General features: G+C 39.2%; 1 protein-coding gene across 1 annotated transcript in view; it reads right to left on the bottom strand.

The window, feature by feature from the left end:
• Ptprr (protein tyrosine phosphatase receptor type R) overlaps positions 1 to 23,170 on the bottom strand; it is a 264,907-nt gene that overhangs the window by 82,399 nt on the left and 159,338 nt on the right. The window contains exon 6 of the mRNA XM_058574639.1: positions 15,553 to 15,821. Within this exon, the coding sequence (XP_058430622.1) occupies positions 15,553 to 15,821 (269 nt within the window). The remainder of the gene's footprint in view (positions 1 to 15,552; positions 15,822 to 23,170) is intronic.

Here is a 23,170-nt window from a genome sequence, read left to right on the forward strand (position 1 = left end):
TTATATATCATCCCATTATAAAATAGGCCTAAGGAGACAGGGCCCAGGGACACGATTTATTTGCCTTCTAACTATGCTCTCCGAGCACAGAAGATATTCAGTTGCTGACTGAATATCTTGTGTCAAAACTTTCTTCACTTATTTTTAAGATGAAATATTTTTGATAAGAGAAGCAATCTTTTGTATATTTTAGCCAAACTATTCCCAGGACAATGTCCTTGGGTTGGCCCATAGCTCAATTTTGAACAATTACCCTGACATTATCCTGAGAACAATCCCTACAAGTTTTACTAAGAATAAATAAAACACAATGGTGTATAATTATCTTATGAAACTAGGAAAAGCTGTGATATTTTAGTCAGGAAATCTAAGTGTTTATTTTTCCCAAATATATTAATTTCTTATGTTTTTATCACCAAATAATTTAGTCAAATTCCCCAGGTATGGGTTTTGGGGTTGCAAACTAGGGCTGGGCCGGGGGTTACCAAGAGCCAACTTGGGTGACTTTATTCTGGCTGACAACTGTCACTGTGTTACAAATGGTTTTGATTCCAATTGGAAAGGTTTATCCTGAGCAGCATCGCCGAGGGAACAATTCCATCAGTGGTCTTCAGACTGTTCAAAGCTGGGACCTCTCAGATAAATGAAAATCTTACCTGTTAGACTAATAAACAGAGTGAGTGTATACAGAGCTGGGCTCACAGAGGCAAAGGACAAGGGTCCAGGCCCCGTTGACCCACTTCTCCTCTGTGGTCCCAGGAAGCAGAGTTGGAAAACACTGACTTAGAGAAAAATGTGTAAAAATCCAAAGCTAGCCACAGATCCAGCGACAGTCCTATCCTTGAATAACCAGTACTGACAGATGGTTCCCATAGGATTCTTACAGTTCTTTGTAAACAAGTTAGTTAACTTCTTTGTCTCAGTTCCTCGGCTGTAAACAGTGCCAACATCCTGTGATCCTAATAATTTTAGTAATAAATCCAGTTATAGGAACCCCGTGTAATGGAGCAGATAAGAACTGTTGAGGTATTGTGGGGCCAGAAGTGAAACTAGTTTTATGAAATCATTTCAAAAGTTTCCTGACTGGCAACGTATGAGTTGTTTCAGTTCCAGAGTGTGGCTCTGATAAGGTCTCTGACCACTGCCTTCAAATTGGGCTCTGACACTAGCTGCGTAATTATGGAAACCTCCCTGGAACTTGGAGGAACCACTGAGATCACAGCCTCCAGATGGGCGGCATTCAAATATAGAAAAATATAGAAATGGAAGCACATAGCGATTAAATATTGCACAGAAACAGACATTTAAACATATATTTATTTAAACACACACACCCACACCCACACACCCCTGATATGTGTGTGTGTGTGTGTGTGTGTGTGTATAGGTATTCCTCAGTCTCCATAGGTATTGGATCTAGGAGCCCCAGCAGGTACTAACATCATTAGATATTCAAGTACCTTATATGAAATTGTGTAGTATTTGCATATAACATATATATATATATATATATATATATATATATATATATATATACACACACACACATACATATATTACATAAAATATATTTTCTATCTAAAAATTCTGTTTAGAAAGAAAAATATTGTATGTAGAATACCAGGAAACTTTACAAAGCTCTAAGATTCCTCTCAACTTTTCAGTGTTGCAATTTTGATTTTTCAACTCCTGGTTCTAAAATATGACCTCTGACTCCTAGACTACCACTGTGGTAATCATACCCACCGTCACCAGCAGGGAGTAGGGATGGGAAAGGGATAAAGCATTTATGCAGGTCTAATGTGCACCAGACAATATAAGATAGGCAATACAAAGTTCATGGACATGACAATAAAAATAGACACACATAGTCCTTATTCCCAAGGAGCTTACCATTTAGTGTACTGAATTACACAGTTTAATATTTTATGAGGAAAATCCATGGTTTAGGAAAAAAAAAACCCAAACATATGGGATCAAATAATCAAATTAAGCTCTGTCTTAATTATTTTACTCATTATTAATATTCTGAAGATTCAGACATTCGATAGTATTTGGGTTTGTGTACACCCTCCCACCTTGAGGTCATAAAACTGGGTGGCCTATAACAAAAAATAATAATTCCAGAGAGACTGTTATTGACACTGTGTAAATGATTTCCTGAGGCACCCGCCCCACCCTTCACTGGTATCACTCTGGATGATGTAAAACCCAGTCCAGGGTCACTGTCCCAGAGGCCTGGTTCTACTTTCACAAAATCCTGTTGTTTCACTATGCCCCCTACAGGTCATAAAGGGAAAAATACATTTAAATCAGAAGAAATCCTTGGGTCACCATTTCTTAAGTAATATTTACCAAGTATATCTCTCATTCCTTCACTGGATTTTTCATTTAACTGGGGAGGTAATTCCTCTGGCAATATCTCTGTGCGCATTCTTCCAAAATATCTATCAAGCAAGCTCATATACTCAGTCTGCTCCAACAACAAAATACTTAAGGCCTGCCCTCCCCAGACAGCACATGTGTACGACATTTTATTGCTTACCTGATTGAGTTCTCATGCTCCTAACTGGAAGTAAATTCATTTTATCTTGAACTGCCCCAGCATGGAAACCCTTTCTTTATGTAGTTTTTGGCTGGAATAGAAACTATTTCTATTGATTATTGGCCCCAATGTACTTAACAATTTATGAGGAAGTAGTGGGCAATAAGAGACTTTTAGAGTTCAGAAAACTCACTTCCAAGACAGATTGAAAAAGTAAAAAATTTCTTCTTACATTATTTGTGGCAAATCAAGTCATTATCACCATGGTCAAGATAATAGAGATCATGTAGTCAAGAAGTTGGATGAAGACAATTTTCTCTGTGAGAGTTGCATGATTAATTTTTTAAAAGGTTGGAGTTTAAAATGCACAGATGAGAAGGTAAAGCTAAGGAGAGTTGGCCCTTGCAGAGTTTGGCAGACTGTTCAAAGCTGAGGATGTTTTGTCTCCCCTGGAGAAACCTGCATCTCCCATTTTGAGACTCTAGATTTCTTCTTTTACAACTATGGAATCATTCTACTATGTGATTTTTCTTTGCCTAAGTGTCTAGATGTGTATTTGTGATATAATATAAAATAAGCACAGAATAGAGTCCTTTCAATTTTACAAGATTTATACATTTAACAGGTTCAGAGAAGACATGAACTTTTAATACTCATTGGTCACAGAAAATGGTTGGAGAATTTAGGCACCCAGGAGTGAGGTGGCAAGTGAAATTTTTTCCGGTCCCTGGGATTTCTAGAACTAGATATTTCAGAGCTGAAAGATGAGTAAGCCAAACTGTATCACTCAGGCAATATATAGAGTCCTTAGTATGTGTGTGAAATGAGAAATGAGGATGAGAAATGTGAGGAATGAGAAATGTGAAATGAGGAAATCTCTTAGGAGATTTTGTGTGTGTGTGTGTGTGTGTATGTGTGCACGTGCATGCACATGTATGTATGTGAAAGTATTTATGAGGTCAGGGAAGGGAAGGAATGTAGTTTAGAGGTAGTTTATTCCTTGAGATCTGTGTTTGTTTATATATGGAAAGGGGGAAGGAAATTTAAGGAGAGAACACTAATCTGGAAAAGCTGCCTTGGGCAACAAGAAGGAGGGCTGATTGGAAAAAGTAATTCTTGAGTAGTGTTGCGGTCCAACAGAGGCTAACGACACCCAGGATTGCACCTGAGGTATGTTCCTTCGGGCAAATGAGCTCTTTGCCAGACTTTCAATGTACTCATTCTTGCATGTCCTTTGCCATTTCATCATTTTATTCTCATTATTGATTAAAGTGGGTTTAAGATTCTAATTTGTTTCTTAGAATCCTTAGACAAAAGAAGAGGAATAGTAATTATTCCGAAGACCATATTCAGAGCAGGGAAAAACTGAACTCCCCTTGCAGTCCTGGTGGGGGCAGTGTGATATCATCAAGGACACGCAGGGACAGCAACTCAAGCGGCTAACAAGCCTGGACAACCTGCCAACATGAGAGACTTCTGTCTGTGGGCCAAGGTTGGGGGAGAGGTTTAGAGTCATTCATTTTCATCTTTTAAAAATTTTTTCTTTCCATGATATAAACCTACTCTTGTTTTTTTCCCCCCTACTGAGATTTAACAAATAGTTATGGAGCATGTGTCAAGCATTGGACACCAAATCAGGAGGGAAAAGGAGGGAAATAAAAGGTAAGGCAGACAGGACCCTGATAGCTTGGAAAAGAGAAGGATCAATGAAGTTCATATTTAAACACCTGATTTAGAAAAATAATTGGCTCCTTAAACAAATGAACTTGTACATTATAGAACACTATTAGGCAATAATAACTTCATTGGAATGCTATCCCTAAAGTTGCTTGTGGATTAAATGAGAAGAGAAAATGACTGGATACCAAGCATTATTAGAAAGCATTTTATTTTTAAAAGTGTCCATGCCAGTTTGTCATTTCTCAGGTTACAGCTCTTTCATCCCTACACGGAGATTTTTTTCCTAAGATACCTTCTAAGAGAGACTATGCCTTTCCTACCAGAGAGGACCTTAAGGTCATTATGGATTTTTGTTTTCCAACAAAAGCAAAATTGAGTTTTCCCAGGTGAGGTATCAGCTGACAACTGTGCCAACATGGAGTTGTCCACTAGAGGGCACCATTTCCCTGTATTACAGTAACGGGCTTCATTTGGCCAGCACCAGAAACAGATCGGAGAACAGACCCCCCACCTCATGTTCAGGTTACAGCAGATAATCATGGTGCACTGCTAACTGGGAATGCCACTTTAATGTTTGCAAAATACTTACAGGGGGAAAAAAAAGCCCATCAGCTGAAAATTAACTTCATTTTGTTCAGGTCACCTGCCATTGGTGTCTGTGATTTTTTCACTGTCCTGCTATATACAGGTCATATACCAATGTCTGGGAAAATCTGATAAAAGCACAGAGGTGTCTCCCTCCATAGGAAAAAGATGTTCAAGTAGTTCATAAAATGTACACACCGGGATCCTGAGCCATAGCTTCATGACACATTTTAAATAACACCCTGGACAAAAGTCTGCAAGGTAAAACCTCCTGACACAGTATCTGAGATTCAGAACTGCTCTGTCTCAAAATAGGAAGCTACGTTTACTCTGGGAATTGTCTGTGCCTGCCCTGATTAAAACGCTTTTACAAAACAGGCCATTTTACCTAATTCTGTCAGCCTGTACATCAAGATCTAGAACACGGTCTGCTAGTGAAGACAGAAGTCTCATTTTATAAAGCACTGTGTTTTAGTACTCTCCAAAGTGAGTCTCTAACTGGAGCATGTGTAAAGAAATCAGCAAACATAAATCTCCAGAAATGATACCATTACCGCCTCTTCTTTAGGGCGAGGACAATAAGAGCTCAGTAGAAATTCGAGCATTATGCAGTGTAGAGGAAGCAATCATAATTCTATTTAAAAATAGGTCATGCCCTAAAGAATGGCCAGGAGAGTTCCAAGGGAAGGCAGCTGGATTCATGCCCCTCCCCCTGCCACCATCCTCCACAGTGTGCATGAAAATGGAGGGCACCTGGTTATGCTGGGGCCAGAGCCTGGGATCAGGTTGTAAGTTAGTGGATGTGGGAGGGTATGTGGATATGGAGGTGCTGAGAAGCCCTTTCTGCTTGAACCTCAGGACGAGGCAGGCTATATGAGAGGAGGTCTGATGACAGGTACAGCAGGGACAGGATTACATGGGACTCACTCTCATCATTCTGCAGGGTGCCCTGGGTGGGGAAAGGGAGGACAGGGCAGAGGAAAGGAGAAATTACAGTGATGTTTTTGGAGCCGCCTGGGTGCACACTCTTGGGACTCATCCAACCACAAAGTCTCAGGCACAGCAGGCTCTGCTTGGAAAAATGTTGGGCCTGTGCTTATCAATAAGTGATGGACACTTTTTAGGCAAAACGTCTCTATTTTTAATTCTTTATAAATATGTCTTGGTTCCTGTTCTACTCTCCCTGGGTTCTATCTCCTGTCATTTCTTTCATTTCACACTACTATACTGTGTCTTATGACTTGTCATTAATTTTTAGGCAGATTTCAAATTTTTGAATTTTCCATTTTCTTAATCTCAGTGAGTTTTTATTTTTACGTTTTGTATCTTTAAAGAATAAAAAAACTCCTTCAAAGATTTTTTTTTCCTAGCTCTTTAGGCTCAACTCACTTGCATAAAAATGCAGGTATATCTATCCTGCAAACAAAGAAGAATCTGATGTTCTCCATTAAGGAAGGGCTTATGCATGTTTTCAACGTCCCCCAATCTCTGGACATCCTCATAAAGAATTTTATAAGGTTATAATTATAAAAATAATAGAAAGTTAAAATATTCTCATCTGTATTATCTGGGAGGCGGGAGAACACAGTCGCACGGGCAGATTTTGTAGCCAGACTCTAGATTTGAAACTTTGACTACATCTTCATTTCTTTGTGACCTTGAGCAAGTTATTCAATCTAAGTCTCTGTTAGCTCACCTGTGAGGAGGGCATAAAAACTGTGCCTGCCTCAAGGGCTGTGAAGATTGCATAAGATGATACATGAGCACAGCGGTTGGCAGAGGGTAGGTTAGCCTCCAATGTGGTAGCAGTCATTGCTCCTCCATGTATTCTGAAAGCACAGGCAGCAACTGGGTGGTGGGGCACCATCGTGTGACTTCATGCTGTCCCTCCCACCCACTTGTATACAGCAAAACTATGTTTGATAGTGACACTGGGGTGATTATCCAGACAGAGACTCCATCGCTACCACCACATCCTTTGAGAAAGGTTTTAGACTTCAGTTTTCTGGATTATTGCCTCATATCTCCCTCTCACTTCAGCTCCTTTACTAAACTCATGTTCACCATCATCTTGGTCTTTCATGTCAGATTAGCATCTGACATCAAAGAATGGAAATAACCAGAAAAAAGAAGAAAACTGAGGTGGCCAGTGTGCTTCTAGTAGGGCAGCCAAATGCTTATCCACCTGAATGCTCTGAATCTACCTCACACACTTGCATTTTGCTGAATTTAAAATCTGAACATATTCTGAAAGCCAATCATGAAATTGGCCAGAAGGAATATAACACATCACAGTAGACCTGCTTGCTAAGTATACTGATTTATAATTTACTTTTTCTTTATTTTCTGTGAAATGTAGGAACACGTTCTTCCTCTTTCCCTCAAGGGTGGCAATGTAGTAGGACTTGTTAGGAATACAGTCTCTGCAGCCACACGGCTTGGGTTTAGATTCCATTTGTCAATCTGACATTCCCAGAAACCGACTATTAAGTTATTTGGGAAACAACTTAAATGCCCTAAGCCTTCGTTTCCTCACTTGTGAGGATAAAATGAAATAATTCATGTAAAGAGTAAGTCTTACTAAATCGCTTTATTTATTTATTTTTACCAGAGTTACTTGAAGTTAAGAGAAGATTGACTTCTCAATGCTGTTTTTGGTTATGTGTTATGTTACCATCCCCCATATTGTCAGGTGGAGCAAATGAGTCGTGTTGATAGACTGTGTTCAATGGTGCATAGGTTCTGAGAGAACAATTGGTGTTTATGGGAAGGAGGTCATGTGATATGGGTATAATGGCCTGGAAAGATCAAAGAAACCTGGAGTATCAGCTTAGCTCTGCTGAACAAGGTTAACCTTTGGCACACAGAGTACTGTTGTCGCAACCCCATCCAGGTTGCCCTTACCAGGCTGCTGCCCTCATCCTCCTCCCCCATGGGGAGAGCACTGGCTTTCAAAGACCTCCAGAGGCCACTTCTCTGGAGAATCACCCTCAGCCGATGGAGTTGCCTAGCCCAGCCTTATAGTTATGCCTCCACCACCCCCTGGGTGGCCTAAAGTTGATGGTTGACTGGCATGAGGTTGAAGACACCCAGCCATTTCCCTCAAGGTGGACCAGTGGTTCATGAGCCACCACTCACATGACCCCCCTGTGTAATCAGGCTGAGGGCAGATGCCAGGGGAAAACACCTCTTTCTCCTCTGTTCAGCTTCCCCACTTTCCTAATAGGCTTCTTTGAAAACATTCTCTTAATAAATCACACAGAAAAAAAAAATCTTATCTCAAGCTATGCTTTTAAAAAAATCTCACGTAAGACTTCAGAGAAAATTCTGGGCCTCTGTTTCATTTGACAGAGAGTGAGGGAGTTGACTCTGTTTTCATTGATGGGCTTATTTGGTGAGTACAGATTTTAATTTCCTGAAGATTTCTGTATTCTGTATTCTGTTGTTGTTCAGTTGTATCAATCCTTTTCCAAAGGGATATTAATGGCAGGAGGATCAAGGATTTTCTAGGTTATCATTTTTGAGCATCTGCCTTGCTTGGAGGAAATTATAGTAAATAAAGGCTTCGAGTGTGGGTAGAGAATACTCCACATTTTGTTGGCAAAACCCATCTTTTCATTGTTTCTAGCTCTGACAGAAATCTCCCAGGCTTGGCCAGGATGAAACCCCTAAGAAAACTTTATATTGTCATAACTGGATGTCATATTATTTGCATATTATTTGTGGATGCCAAATAAACCATAGCATGGTACAGCAGAAGAAAAATTACAGAATGTTTACTCAGGGGGCATCAGCACCTTTGTGGGCCTATGGAGGTCTCAGCTGTGATAGAAGAAAACCCCCACGGATGGGATGCCAGATTCCCGCTGGCCCCCCAGTGGATCCCTGAAAGAGTAACTCAGGACAGGGAATGCTTTATTAACCATGAGTCTGCTCTTGTCAGAGTAGTTCTCTAATTGTCCTTGTTCAGGTTTTACTTCTAAGAGAAAAATCAAGAAAGAAAAATGGGGAAATAATGTGAACACACTCATTTGCCTGTTGATTTCTTTTCCATAAAATTGGTCATTAGTCATACAGTGGCCTAAAGGGGAAATGTGCAGAAACTTGGAGATTTATGAGTCCTGTCTCCCCACTGAAGAAAATGTACTTTCTCGGGTTGGAAGGTGATTATTTTGTTTTCTGGGCAGTTGGAACCCAGTCTGTTTACAGTTTCCTTGTGAGTGACAAGTGGAGGATTTGGAGAGGACAAGGATGGGGTAAAAGAGGAGGGAAAATGGGGAACAGGAGCTATCTATGGCCCCATGCTGTTAGTTAAGCTATCTGGCTTAACTTTACAACAGTCTGAAATGGACCTGCTGTTCTGCTTATTATGGGTGAACAAACAGGTTCTAGGTTATCTGCATATTATTTATGAAGCATCTGAATTTATTTCTCCAATCACTGTGGGAAATGAATTCATTTGTCAGACTAGTATAGATTAATTAATTATTAAGTGGCCAACTTTTCAGTACATATTTGTAAATTTTATAAAAACAAATATACTAATATATTTATAAATAAGATGTAAAAAAAAGCCAAAATTTAATTCAGTTAAAGAAATACTTCAGATGTCATATGGCAGTTTCAATTGTATCAATTCAGCAAAAAAAAAAAAAAAAAAAAAAAAAAAGAAAGCCTCAGCTTTCCTACTTTAAAAACATAACTGACCTAGTACATATAGATTCTAAAATGGAATCAGAGAACAAAAACAAAAGTAATATTAGACTACCTTCCCCTTCTCAAAGGCACCAGGGCATTTATGTTGGTTGTTACTTTTACAGTATCCTTTGAAGTCAGGTAGAACAGATATTCTTTTGTAGATTGGGAAAACTATGCCACAGAGGACTTAATCTGTAGAGTCACTTATTTAATAAATGTCAGAGACTCAGCTCTGTAGTTTATCATTAGGCTATTTGTTCTTCTGGAAGGATCTTTAAAAATATATGAGATCCCCAGATGCAAAGGAAAACTAATTAGCTTCACAATGCCTCTCGAGTGTTTACCATGCAACAGGGTTGCAGGAACCCTGGGAGGCAGGAGGTGCAAGGATTTCTTGAGCCACAGTACTTGTCTTTCAGAGTCTTATGATCTGGTTAAGGGACAGGGCAAACCACTCAAGGAACAGTTTGGGTCCTTTTGTGAATGCTTCTTTTCTTAAAATCACTGCCAAGAGGTAGCACATATATGAATCCAGAGGTATTACAAATCCCTGTGGGCATGGAGAAGCGACATGGCCAGTGGAGGAGGCAAGTTTTATGTTGGGCTCTGGAGATAGATGGAGGGAAAAAGAGGGACCAAAAAAAAAAAAAAGATGCAAATGTCTGTTCGGCAGGAACCCAAGGCACCAAGGAGCATGGGGACAGACTGAATGGGACAGAAGGTTTAATTTGGGTTGTAGTGACAAAAAGTTTGGGGAAAATCATTATGGCCAGACAGTATAGGAGCTCTCAGGCACAGCAGGGTAGCCTGTACCTCATCCTGTAGACACAGAGGAGCTACTGAGGAGTTTTGCACAGCAAATAGGATAATACAAGTGTTGTTGTAGCAAGATAAACCTCAGAGGTGTACAACAAGCCATAGGGAAAAGGATGAAATAAAATAATATATGTGAAATATATAACACCTGTTAGCCCTAATATTTTTATAATCAGAAGACACAACAATGCAACCATGAAGTAATGAGTACTTGGGTCCAGGGTGATGATTACAGAGAGAATCAATAATAAGAAAGTTGGAAGCTCAAGAATCAATTAAGATTTGGTGAATAAGGAAAAAAAAGGAAGAGAAAGCTATTATGTTCCTCACCATAAAGTTCTTTTATCTTCTTAACTTTCAAGGAATATCTTTCCTATTCAGTTATGCATATGTCTTAGCCTGTATGTTAGCTTTTTACTTATATTTTATTTTAAAATTTACTTTATTATTCATAATACCAAGGTAATAGATTCTCTCCATCAGAGACGAGATATTTATATATCATGACCCGAGAGACTTTTGGGTCAATTGATTCATAATGAAGTCTTTATGATCTCATGGCTTCATTGCCATACTTTTATGCAATAATCAGAAGATTATTACTTCACTCCTGGATCAAGAAATGGAAAGTAAAGCATGAGGCTATTTAAAAGGGACCATTAGAGTACATAAACATAAATTTCTGAAGGTTTAAAACTGTCAACAAAGTTTTCCGGCAGCAGGGCACACTGTATATCCTTCATATTTTACCTCTCTTAAAATTCTTCCACTCTACTATATTGGCAGGGAATTACAGGAAAAGAAACAAAGAGTGAGGAGAGCAGAAGAAGGGATGGTGGAATAAGAAAAGTGTTTCTCTAGAGCTGACCTGAGAGTTGACCTGAGAATGACTCCTGAGAATCACTCATTCACTCAATTCCAAGAGCTCCTGCTATCCAGTAATTATGTTCTACATGTGAGAGATAAAAAGACTATTAAATCATACGTGTTTTCTCAAAAAGTTCAGAGTCTACTGGCTAAGACAGATCAATAACCCCAAATTTAAAATACACCCAAGACGTGCATTAAATACTGTACTCACACTGTGTTATGGGACTAAAGCAGAAGAGGGAGGAAGAGGAGTCACTGAGTCAGTGCTGGGCTGCAGGGAGAGTAGGCTGGAGGAGCAGGGAGGGAGGAGGGCACCTGGGAAGCTTCCAGGGGGAAGTGAGGTTTGAACTTTCCTCTCCCATTTCCAGGCCCTCCCTCACCTTTGGACTTTCCCTGTCTGCAGGCTGCCAGGCTGCCTGGTATTTTATTGCCTTTGGTAAGGGAAGTGAAAGCAGAGGGCAGAGAAATTTGAGTCCTGTCTTGGACTTTGAGTTCTAGTGATCAGGCCCTGAGTGGGAGGATCTGTTTCAGGGTGTGGCTGTCAGATGAGGTGGCATGAGAAATAAGCAAGAGCAGGGCTTCCTGTCCAGATAGCCTGAGGGAGAGTCCATGGATCCAGGGAGGCAGAAGTGTCTAGAAGCTGCCCTGAGGGTACAGGTCCCAAAGTCCCCATCCTTTAATTTTGCCATAGGGAAATGGGAGGCACCCAGCAGAAGGACCCTGATCCTTGGTAGAGGCATGAGAAAAAGTGGCTGGAAGGTGTTTCAGGGGGTATGGAGTCTTATACATGCACAGAGTTTTCTGTTTCTCCATTTGAGTTGGAGTAGTGAGATAAGTCCCGAGTGGACTTCTGAGGACTGAAGGCATAATGGACAATTTAGCAAAGGTGACAGAAGAGATAATATCAAGGCAGATAGGATCCTTATTCTTCAAATTGAGAAAGTTCCCTGAATAGTCAGATACAATCCCAGGGCAATAGAGGCCAGGGGTGAGGGAATTAAGAAAGGGCTCAGATTGAGTTTCTGCCCTTTAGGTGGAATGAGCCCAATGACAAAAGTTTAGTTTTAATTTCAGTAAAATAAAACTACAGTCTTGCCTCCTTGATGTGTAGATCCAGATTCATGCTTGCTACAGTGGTGGGTTTTTTTCCAAGGGAAAATAGCGGGGGCGGGGGGGGGTGGAGGGAAAGAGAGAGAGAGAGAAATATGAAATATATAACACCTGTTAGCCCTAATATTTTTATAATAAGGAGAGAGAGAGAGAGAGAGAGAGAGAGAGAGAGAGAGAGAGAGAGAGAGAGAGAAGTTCTAGTCAAGTGCTACTTCCTAGGCTTTAAAGAGCATGACATGGTGCCTGGAAAAATGGCCAAGTGGCAGGACAGATATGGGAGGAGGGAGGTCAGAAAGAATCTTGTATTTCTTATAGATAGGATTATCTGTTTCTTCCAGAAGGCAAGTTGGAAACACTAAGAAATTTTAAAAAGAGTCTAATATCTGAATCTAATTTGGAAAGACTCTGTCTGAGATGTCCAGAGAGTGAAGTGGACAAGGACAGAATTTGAGGGAGGAGAACCAGTAGAAGACTGATCCAGAGAAATGGCAGACCTGAGTGCTCAGTGTGTTGGGCTAGACCAACAGGAGCACTGCAGGAGAAGTTCTAGGTCTTCCAATGTTTGGCTCTAATGAGAGGGGGAGAGAAAAGGTGGGAAGGGTTGAGGATGCTACCAGGATCCAGAAGTTAAAAAGAAGAAAAATGGTTTGATGAAGAAGGTTTTGAGTTCTGTTTCTGCATGTTTTGAATTGGTTGTGTTTTAGCAAGATCTCGATCTCCAGTTCAGAACTGGAAAGTGCATCTGGATCTCAGTAGAGGGGTGGACTTGAGTTGAGGTTCTTCCATAGAAATTATTTGTGTACATGGTACTGTGAGAAGACACAACTGTGGTTAGACTACACAGGAGACAGGAAAATGGGCTCAGGATGACATGCTCAAGTGAGCAGGTAAAAGGTATCCGTGTGGGAGACTAAGGACAGTCACTCAAGAGCCAGGAAAATGTTGTCTCAGACACCAAACAGGAGAGACATTAAAAAGAGAAGTAGTTGGCACTGGATGGGAAGAGAAGTGAAGCCCATGCTTTGGGTCGGGTAGTCAGACCACTGATAATCAACCCAATATAAATGCATGAAACAGAGAGGATGGAAGGTTCTTAACCAATGGACAGCAAGTAGACTCTGTTCTTTTAAGATGCTTATTTTAAAAGGGAAGGAAATACAGAATCACAGGAAGAATGAATTAAAAAAGGTTTTTCTTTTTTTTTTTTTGATACAAAAGAGAACTTGTTTCTAGGCTGAGCAGGTAGCACTGGAAGAAAAGGTTGAGTTGAAAACAGAGAAGGGTTGATGAAGTAAGTTACTGGGTTGGGGGGAAGGCAATGACCTGGAGTCCTGTGGAGAGAACAGGTTTCTCCTGCTCTGAGGTGGGAAGGAAGGGGTCAAATAGGATGGACTTGGGGACAGCTGTAGACTGAAACGCGGAAGCCATTAGACACTGATTAGGTAGGTACATGTTCTGCTAGAGTCTCCTCACAGATCACAAAGATGAATAAGATGCCCACCTCTGCGTTCTCCCATCTCAAACATTCCCATCAATTAAATGAACACGTGGTTATTTAGCCTTATGCCCCTTGGAATTCAAACAATCCCAGCAGTGATCTACAGGATGCTGGGAATAGCTACTCTTCCAAATGATTTTATATTGACCTTGCTTAGAATTGATGGTGCATGCTGATAATTAAAATTGGTTTGACTTTTAGTCAGTTTATTATGATCTTTAAATCTTCCACAGACAACACGCCCTCTCACGGCCTGCACCAGGGCAGAGCTGTTCTGCTCTGCCCTTGGTTCACCACTGAAGCACATTCCCAGATCTGTGCCTCCCTTGAGGTTTCTCTTGGAAGCAGACATAAATGTCTGGGAGTAAGGGAACCTGAAGGAGGCTAAGAAGTCACATTTATCTGTTCATTTAGAAGGAAGTGAAGCCCAGATGAGCGGCCGCCTTACATGTGGCCACCCAACCCAGGCAGGGCAGAGCTGGGGCTGCTTCAGTTCTCCTGACTTCCAGTTAGCCTCAAGGAGAGGTCCTTCTATTCTTCCTTTCCAGACTGAATCCTCAAGAGCAATTTAGTGGTGTCCAAGGAAGAGAATGTTACATGTGGGCTCACCTGGCTCCACTGTGGACCACCAGGTATTTGGGAGAAGAGGGAGGAAGAATAACTTGATTGTTTTGTTTTCCCTCTGATATGGCATCGAAGTGTTTGGCCTTTAAGGGATTGTAGAAGTCACTGCCACAAATCCCTTTCTTTTCACATAATTCATGTTCATTGATAATAATTTCAAGGAATTTTGAATGCCATATTTTGTCTTCTGTAGTTCTTAAAGTGTCAAATGCAATTTTTTGAAGGATGCATACGTAAACCATGAGTGTTTTTATCAGGCCTTGTGATGCATCACTGGAAATATAATCAAAATGTATACATAATCTAAAAAGCTAAGGCAACAAAAGGCGCAGTGATAGAAAATGGAAATATAGGAAAATACGAGGAGAATGTACTTAAAGGCCGCCTTAGTTACTCCCACTACCCGGGTGTACAATGTTGAATACAATGTATAGAATATTTTCTATGTAAAAATAAAACTTACTTTAACAAATACCACAGAAAAAGCTTTACTTTGTATTTGGGGAAAGGAAATCAGTAGTCCCTCATGTAATACTTTGCATATTCTAGTTTTCTTATATTAGACTTGCTTTAAATAGAAGTCTGTATAAAGTGCATCACATGAATAACTGAATCCCAAGGGCAGGGAAAATAACAAAAATGTCATAGACCTCCATAGTTAATATTTGTTGTGGTCAAAGGAAGCAGAGGGAAAACTTTAAATAAAATCATTTGTGGCACAGACTTTCCTACATGACTTTAAACAATGTGGACTTTGGCAGGAAACACTCCAAATTTATTCACAGTCCCTTTACATCACAGTCTGATGACAATTTAGCAAGGTGGCTATATTTGTTTAGCAGCCCCCAGTAATCGCTCAATTAATAGTGAGAGAAACTGCCTTGAACTTGAAGATGGACTTTCCTTGGGTCTGCACAAGTGTGACAGAATCAGATGTGCCTAACACTCACACTCATCTCTAACAAACTCCCTCTTTGGGAGACAGAAACATGACTTCCTTCTGGTATCCATTTGCTGGTGAATGATTCTACCTGGTTCTGTCTATCATTTCTAGTTCTATTCTTTTTAATTGATGAACACTCTTTAAAAAGAAAAAAATGACACAGTTGCATATAAAAGCTCTTACCTTTCCTGAAGTCCTATGGGCTTCATTTTGAAAGGAGAAGGGCAGACAGAGGTGGAGGTGGAAGCTTTGATCTCAGGAGTGCATCGGCCTTGAGGGTCCACCACAACGTTTGGCACCTTTGGCGCCTGCTTGGGCTGGACCATGCTGTGGGCTGTCTTTGCCTCCGACTGTGCTGGCTGTAACGCGATGGGTGATAGGTGGATCTCCTGGTGTTTCTCTTTGTCCTGTCTCAAGGAAAGCTGAAACCTTTCTTTTAATCTGTATAAAATCTACAAAAGGAGATAAAAAGGGGCTCTTGTCACATTTTCACACACTCAAAACAACATTTTTCTCCACACTGACTTAGAAGACAAATTGAAATAAAAGTTTAATTGCAAAGTAAGCCCAGCCTTCTAGAATAATTTCTTGGTTTTGTGGTACCGAGATATTTTTTCTCAAAAGAATATACTTGGTATTTCTAGTTATGCTGCACGTACATCTCAAATATTTGGGTGCATGAATGCTTTCCCCAAGGATACATTCAAAAGCAAATTTGGCCAATTCTTTAAGAATGCCTGACATCATTTTGATCACACGGGAATTGACTAAAATGGTAGGATTCGAGAAAGATTAACCGTGAAACATGGGCCTATGACATTTATAGAAACAGAGAACTGCATTCAGTATAGAAGGGAAGAAAGAAATCTTGTAAAATATCAATAAAGAAAAGTTATACGATAAGTCATACATTTCTTATCTTGGTAAATATCTGACTGGTCATATCCACTTGGGTACCTGATAATACTTGACAAAATTAAATTCAGGGCATCTGTTAAATAATTTGGACAATCAGGATTTTTCTATCTTGCCCCTTTCCCCTCTTAGTTTTTTAATGTATATAGAAAAAAGCAAAAGTGTTGCTTTCCTTCACTCTCGGAGCCCTTTCTGGAATGGCTGATTCAGTTCAGAATTGGTAGCATGACTGGCTTCGAACTCTTAGTAAGTGGGACTGAGTACTGGGACACTCCAGAGGCCAAACTGCGAGGGGAGCAAAGTTTGTCTTTCATTTTCCCCGACTTCCCTTTTTATAGGGCTTTTCTGCTTCCTATGCTCAGTGCTCCTTTCCAACTCCTGCGGGAACTAGTGACCTCCTGTTCTTTAAGTGTGTTCTCAGGGAGTGATTTGATGAGCGAGTTTACATGAAGAGGGGATAACTCCCTCTGTGCACTTTTCTGAAGGTGTACAGCAGGGATGACATCTACTTCTTCAAATGCCTTAAGCTGATCAAACTCCCCTGTTTAATTTCTAGAATCTGTAGCTAAACGAGTGTTATTTTAGGAGAGGGCTCTCCTGGCTCTGTGCAGTCATGTTTACCTAGTCATGAGGTGAGTTCTGACTTCCCTTTTCTTTGCAAAGTGCCTTCCAATTCTAGTCATCTTTTGCTAGAGGAATGCAAAGTCTACATATTTATTTTTTTCCTTCTTACAGAATGAAGGAAATTAAGGAAGAATCAATGTGAAATTGGGGAGTAAAAAATATCTTTGAGAATTTATTTCAGGACAATTTTAGAAAATATTTTTTCCAGTATTCTCAATACAACATTGGAAAAATAGATTCTGTTTAACAAAATAAGATCATCAACAAATATCAGAATAAAATAGAATGCAATGAAAAGATATCAGACTGAGATTAATTTAAAAAAATCCAAAGGTGGAAGTTTTCTCTGCAAACAATAAAGAACAGAATTGGCAGTGTAGAAAGCATCATTGGTGATACATATGGCAACTTTGGGAGACAGTCTGTTGATGCAGAGAAAAAGAATAAAGAGAGAAAGATAAAAACAAGAAAAAAGATTGGACATGGAAGTCAGAAGAGTCACTGTAAATGATAAGCTAGAATAAATGAAGGAGAAGAAAGTCATTCAAAACTGTTGGGGTTTTTTTGTGTGTGGAGGGAGTACTGGGGTTTGAACTCAGGGACACTTGACCACTGAGCCGTATCCACAGCCCTATTTTATATTTTATTTAGAGACAGAGTCTCACTGAATTGTTTAGCATCTCACTTTTGCTGAGCCTGGCTTTGAACTCGCAATCCTCCTATCTCAGCCTCCAGAGACCCTGGGATTACTGTCCTGTGCCACCATGCCCAGCTCAAAACTGTTTTTCAGCACCCACTTTGTGTCATGGATTGTGAAGGTACAGGGCATTCCACTATGAACAAAATCGATTGCCTTCTGTGCCTATGGAACTTAGGCATATGAAATGAAAAAAATTTCTAGGTCAAAAGATTCTTCCAAATCATGTATGTCATTTGAAAGAACAGTGAATGTGAGATGAAAATGGAGGGATTTTCATAATTTGAGGAAAAACAATGTATATTACAAAGGATGCATGAAAGGATGCATCAAGACCAGTTGGAATTTATGTGTCTGAAGTCAACAGAAGGAATTCTTCAAAATGCAAAATCTCAAAAAATATACTATCCTTGTTTCTTTCTGAAAAAAACATGTACTCAAAGGTATTCTTTCAGTGCCAAGCATAATGGTGCACTCCTGCAGTACCAGTGATTTGGGAGGCTGAGGGGCTGGCCAGCCTGAGAAATTTATTGAGATCCTATTTCAAGATAATAAAATAAAATAAAATAAAATAAAAAGAGCTGGAGATGCATCATGGAGGTAGAATGACCCTGGATTAAATTCGAAGTACTGGGAAAAAAAACAACTATTGTCACCTATGAGAAAGATGTCTCAAATTTAAGAACTAAATAACGAGAAACTGCAATATAAAACAGAATTTTGGAATTATTTAAACCCAAAGTGAAAACCTAGTTTACTTATGTCTCAGGTATAGCATCCCAAATTGTAGTAACAAGAAAGAAATTTGGGGAGGAAAAAGAGGTATTTATAAAAAAATAAAAAAGCAAAATGAGTGAATGTATGCTGAGTGACTTTTTAATTAGAGATGCAGAGGGATTCTGGGTTAAAATGGTCATTAAATCTTCCAACTCATTACATCTGAAGGAAACTGAGGTCTAACCAAGCAATAGGCTTGTTCCAAGGCAACCTCTGGCTGTGGACCTGCTGACCCTGACATGGCTCTGACCTGTAGCCCTCTGCATGTTCCAGCCCTTACATCAGCTCTTTGGCTTTTCTTCCCCACACACCTTCCTTGAAGGTTGACTTTGGAATCATATGTGCTGCAGATCTGATCATCATCCCTGGATTTCAAAACCATCAATTCTAAGAATATGTTTTGGGTTTTTTTGAAAAAAAGAAGTTTTTTCTTAAGAAATAAATAAAAAACTATGCAAATGTGAGGTATAATCAGAAATAAATATTATAATTGAACTGCTTGGAAATTAATGAGAATCCTTACTGATTTTTTTGTGTGATCACTTCCTCATAACCTGGAAACTTTTATGCAATGCTATTCATTGATTCTGGTAGGGCCAAGCTAAATCTTAGATTTTGAAAGCGATTGTTTCAGAAATTCCTCATGGCAAATATTACTGTGTAAGGAAAAGAAAGATATCTAATACTGATAGGCCTTCTTCCCTTTGTTATAATTACTTTCAAATAAGTAGACTATATTCTTTGTGCTATAGAATCGAAAACACTGCAGATAGTGTTTTTATCCTGTAGTGCTTAAGTTTTCTAACTTGGTGCTTCTTTTCCGTGTCCATGAACCACCTCACAGTGTACTTGGCCACCACTCTGCAGAAACAAAATCCAGGCAAGAACACCACCAATCAGGTGGTGCATATGTGGTGATTTTATTGTGTTAAGCTAAATACATAACTACTGAGATGAGGCAAAGAACTTAAAGTGGGATTGAGCTTTTTCAGTTGCAAGTGATTTATCATCCTAAATGAAAAAAAAATGTATTTGTACCTTTACAAAAACGCATTTAGTAGAAGATGATACACATATTGTATATTCTAAGACCCTATGTATAAATGAAATGTGTTTATCAGGACATTTGCTTTGTTTGTTTATACTTGGATTTTGGAGAAACCTATTTCAATGATGACAATGAGAAAACCAGTTGTTCCTCAGTTGTTTGGTCAAAAACAGGTCACTTTTACGATCTTGTTAGTGTAAAACAAGGTCTGAAGTCCATCTTTGCTACTTATGAGCTTATTCGTTTGATGAAGGACCTTTGTCACATATTTTACAATTAGTAATCTATTTCATCTCTGGTCAGAGATCAACCTTCAGCCTGTCTCTACAGTATGCATACAAACTGATTTTTACATCTCGAATTGGAAAAAAGCACTGTTTACAATACTAGAAAGATTGGACTGTCTGGAAAAAAGTGGAAGAGGCTAGTACTTGGCAATGGGGCAGTTTTGTCTTAGAACTGAGCACTAAGGCAAGGGTTCACAACTGTCAGGGATTTGGGCCTGTAGGGGACATTTGACAAGCTCTGGAGACATTTTTGGTGGTCATATTTGTGGTGGAAGGCAGAACCCAAAGGGTGTTACTAGCATCCCATGATTATAGGCTGTTGATGCAGCTAAATACCCTACAATGCATAGGAAAAACTCCCACCCACGCATCCACCAACAGAATACTCAGCCCAAAATGTCAGTAGTGATGCTGTTGAGAGACCCTGGTGTAAAAGATCTTAAAAATCATGTGGTATAACCTCCATTACATACACATTTAAGTCCAGACTGGTTGAATGATTCACGGAAGATTGGAAATAAAGTCTAGAATCCAGATTTTCTGATTTCCAGGTATGTGAGCATTTTAGTCTACTGGTCCTTCCCAATCCCCACATCCTTCTTCCCAACCACTTTCCCAAAGCCTCTGGAAAAGTGAGTCAGCGATTTTTCTCTGCAGAGATTGAGGTCTGGAATATACCACACACATAATTTTCCATTGTGAATTTAACATTTTGTTTTAAAACTCAATCCGAAAGCTTATCAGAGCAATGGCAAGTTACGGTTTTGCTTTCATCTTTTAGAGCTTGTGTTTGAATCGGGGTGCAATAAAGTCATTTGATCTATTGAAAAAGGAAAGAATTGGTGCACATCTATAATTCCAGCAGTTCAGGAGGCTGAGGCAGGAGGATTGCTGGTTCAAAGCCAGCCTGAGCAATTTAGCAAGGCCCTAAGCAACTTAATGAGACTTTGTCTCAAAATAAAATATAGAGCACACCTGGTTTCAATTATTGGCAGAGAGAGAGAGAGAGAGAGAGAGAGAGAGAGAGAGAGAGAAAATTTTTGAATGAGAAAGGAGCTGTATAAACTATAGCAAAGGAAAAAATAATGGCAGTAATGAGAACCTAAAGAACACAGAAATGGGAGGAAGCTGAAAGAATCCTTTGAAGCTCTTTTGTAGTTTATAATTTTCATTAAAAAAATCCCAGAAACAAGTAACACAAAACATTCTGTTTGGATTAAAACATGTTCTAATTTTTAAATGATGTCACTGAACAATATTGTGTAGCATTTGTTCTTTACTGTATTTTACAGCTGGTTTTGAGAGAGTATTCATTCTTTTCTCTTAATTTAATAAACATGAATCAATTACTATATGAATCAATACATTTCTGAGACAGACATTGTGGATACCAAGGTAGCACAGGACTCTGTCATCTAGGAACCCACAGGCTTCCTGGAGACAGATGTGTGAAAATTATGTCAAGTACAAGGTACTAAGTACACACACAGAGGTGTGGCTGTGCACAGATGTGGTGTGGCCCACAGTTATCTGTTCTGCCTGGGTGGAGTGGCTCTGATAAGTGCAAGCATTCTCATCTGTTCCTGGGTACATTTGTAGTTAGAAATAGATATTCACAGAGTGTAGGACTAAAATAGAAACCACAATTTGATTCCTTTATGGGATCACATGACACCGTGGTAAAGAGCTAGGACTTTCAATCCAGATAGACTTGGGTGTGAGTTCCAATCTCACCCTCTACCCTGCCACTCACATATACACCACTATTTTTGTTTGTTTGGTCAAGTCACTTATCTTTTCTCATCAGTAAGACTAGGAAGTTAAATTACATTAAGTATTTAGTACCATGCAACAAATTTAGGATCAGTAAACAAGCAATACATAGAAGAAATGGGTTGTTATCATTGTTGCTAATACTAGTGCCATCATGAGTGAAAGGGTTGTTGTCTCTTAATAAAGAAAAAAAATTGAAAACTTTTGCCTACTTTGGAAATGGGTCCAAAAGAAATCATTCCAACGAAGATCTAGTTCCATCTCCCTTAATCCTTGGGGCTTACACACAACAGATTAGACAAGTGTGATTCTTTATGTCCACCTTTGACACCAGTTTTTGTGTGTAATGCTCAGGCTACACCTAGTGGTCTGATGTAGGATTTTGCACCTCAGCTACCAGATCATGACTAGAGAAACCCTTTATATCACATATGGAAGGCTCTTCTGTGGGTCTAACATGCCAGTGCTTTTTCTGATCTAAACAGCTGTCTTATATATGATTTTTAAAAGCGCTTTCCAGATGCAATCTGGTCTGTACACCTCTACCTATTGAATATTTATTTCATACTTTTGCACTTTTTAATAAACTCCCAAGTACATTCGAAGGTCTAATTTAGATGATAAATGGTGTTCTTTCTATTATTTGTTCAAGTTGAAGAACTAATTCTTCTCAGTAATAAATTTCCTCCATCTACAGCAGACTCAATGGATTGGAACTTGCCCACACATTTTTTCTTGGAAAATTGTATTTGTCTATTTGTCGCTCCACCCACTCTGCATTCACATTTGAGAGGTGCTAAATAAGTCACACATTTGAAAATGTCATGCCTGTCTAATTTTATGCCTGGTAACATACGTTCTTTTTTATTTTTTATTTTTTTGGATTTTAAGGAAAGTAAACAATATGCCACATTTCGAAAATTTTGCCAAGTCTTATGTTATTGTTATATAGCACATGCAACCCTTCATTATAGCAATTTACCTATATAATTTCATAATAAAGCCACATGCATTTCATTTCTATGGTATGTAGGAAGACTGGATGGAAATAGCAGCATTTGATCTTTCATGAATGTAATTAATGCCAGAAGGAAAATTTTGAGTTCTATTTTTTCTTGGTCATGGAATCAACAAATGTATGGAAAACAGAATTGGAATATATATATGTGTTTGAGGATCACAGAAGTATAACACACTGTACTTCAGTATAAAAATCATACTAAGTGGGGCTGAGGATATGGCTCAGTGGTAGAGCACTTGTCTACCATGTATGAGGCCCTAGTTTCAATCCTCATTGTCAAAAAAAAAAAAAAAAAAAAAAGAAAGAAAGAAAATACACACACACACACACAAAGTGTAAATACTCTTAGAGATCCAAGTAAAAAACTGACTTTAGCATTTGTAAACTTATAAAGATTAGCTTATTTCAGAGACGCACATTCCACCTGTCCCTAAATGTGAACTGTCAAGTCACCTGTGGAAAACTGCATCATCTGAATGTTGCTTTATCTTTAACCTGTCTATCAGGTAGTATCTATTCTTCTCTGAGTATCAGTTCCATTCTGTGTACTGTTGGTTCCTCTGTTTACTTTTTAAATTGACTCTTTCATATTAAAATTGAAGAAAAATATTTTAAGTCAATCATTCTGGTTTTTGTTGTTGTTGTTGTTGTTCGAGAAC

The sequence above is a fragment of the Marmota monax genome, unplaced genomic scaffold (assembly GCF_021218885.2).
Source record: "Marmota monax isolate L192 unplaced genomic scaffold, Marmota_monax_Labrador192_F-V1.1 WCK01_AAM20220418_F8-fsc00056, whole genome shotgun sequence".
NCBI classification, from domain to species: Eukaryota; Metazoa; Chordata; class Mammalia; order Rodentia; family Sciuridae; genus Marmota; species Marmota monax.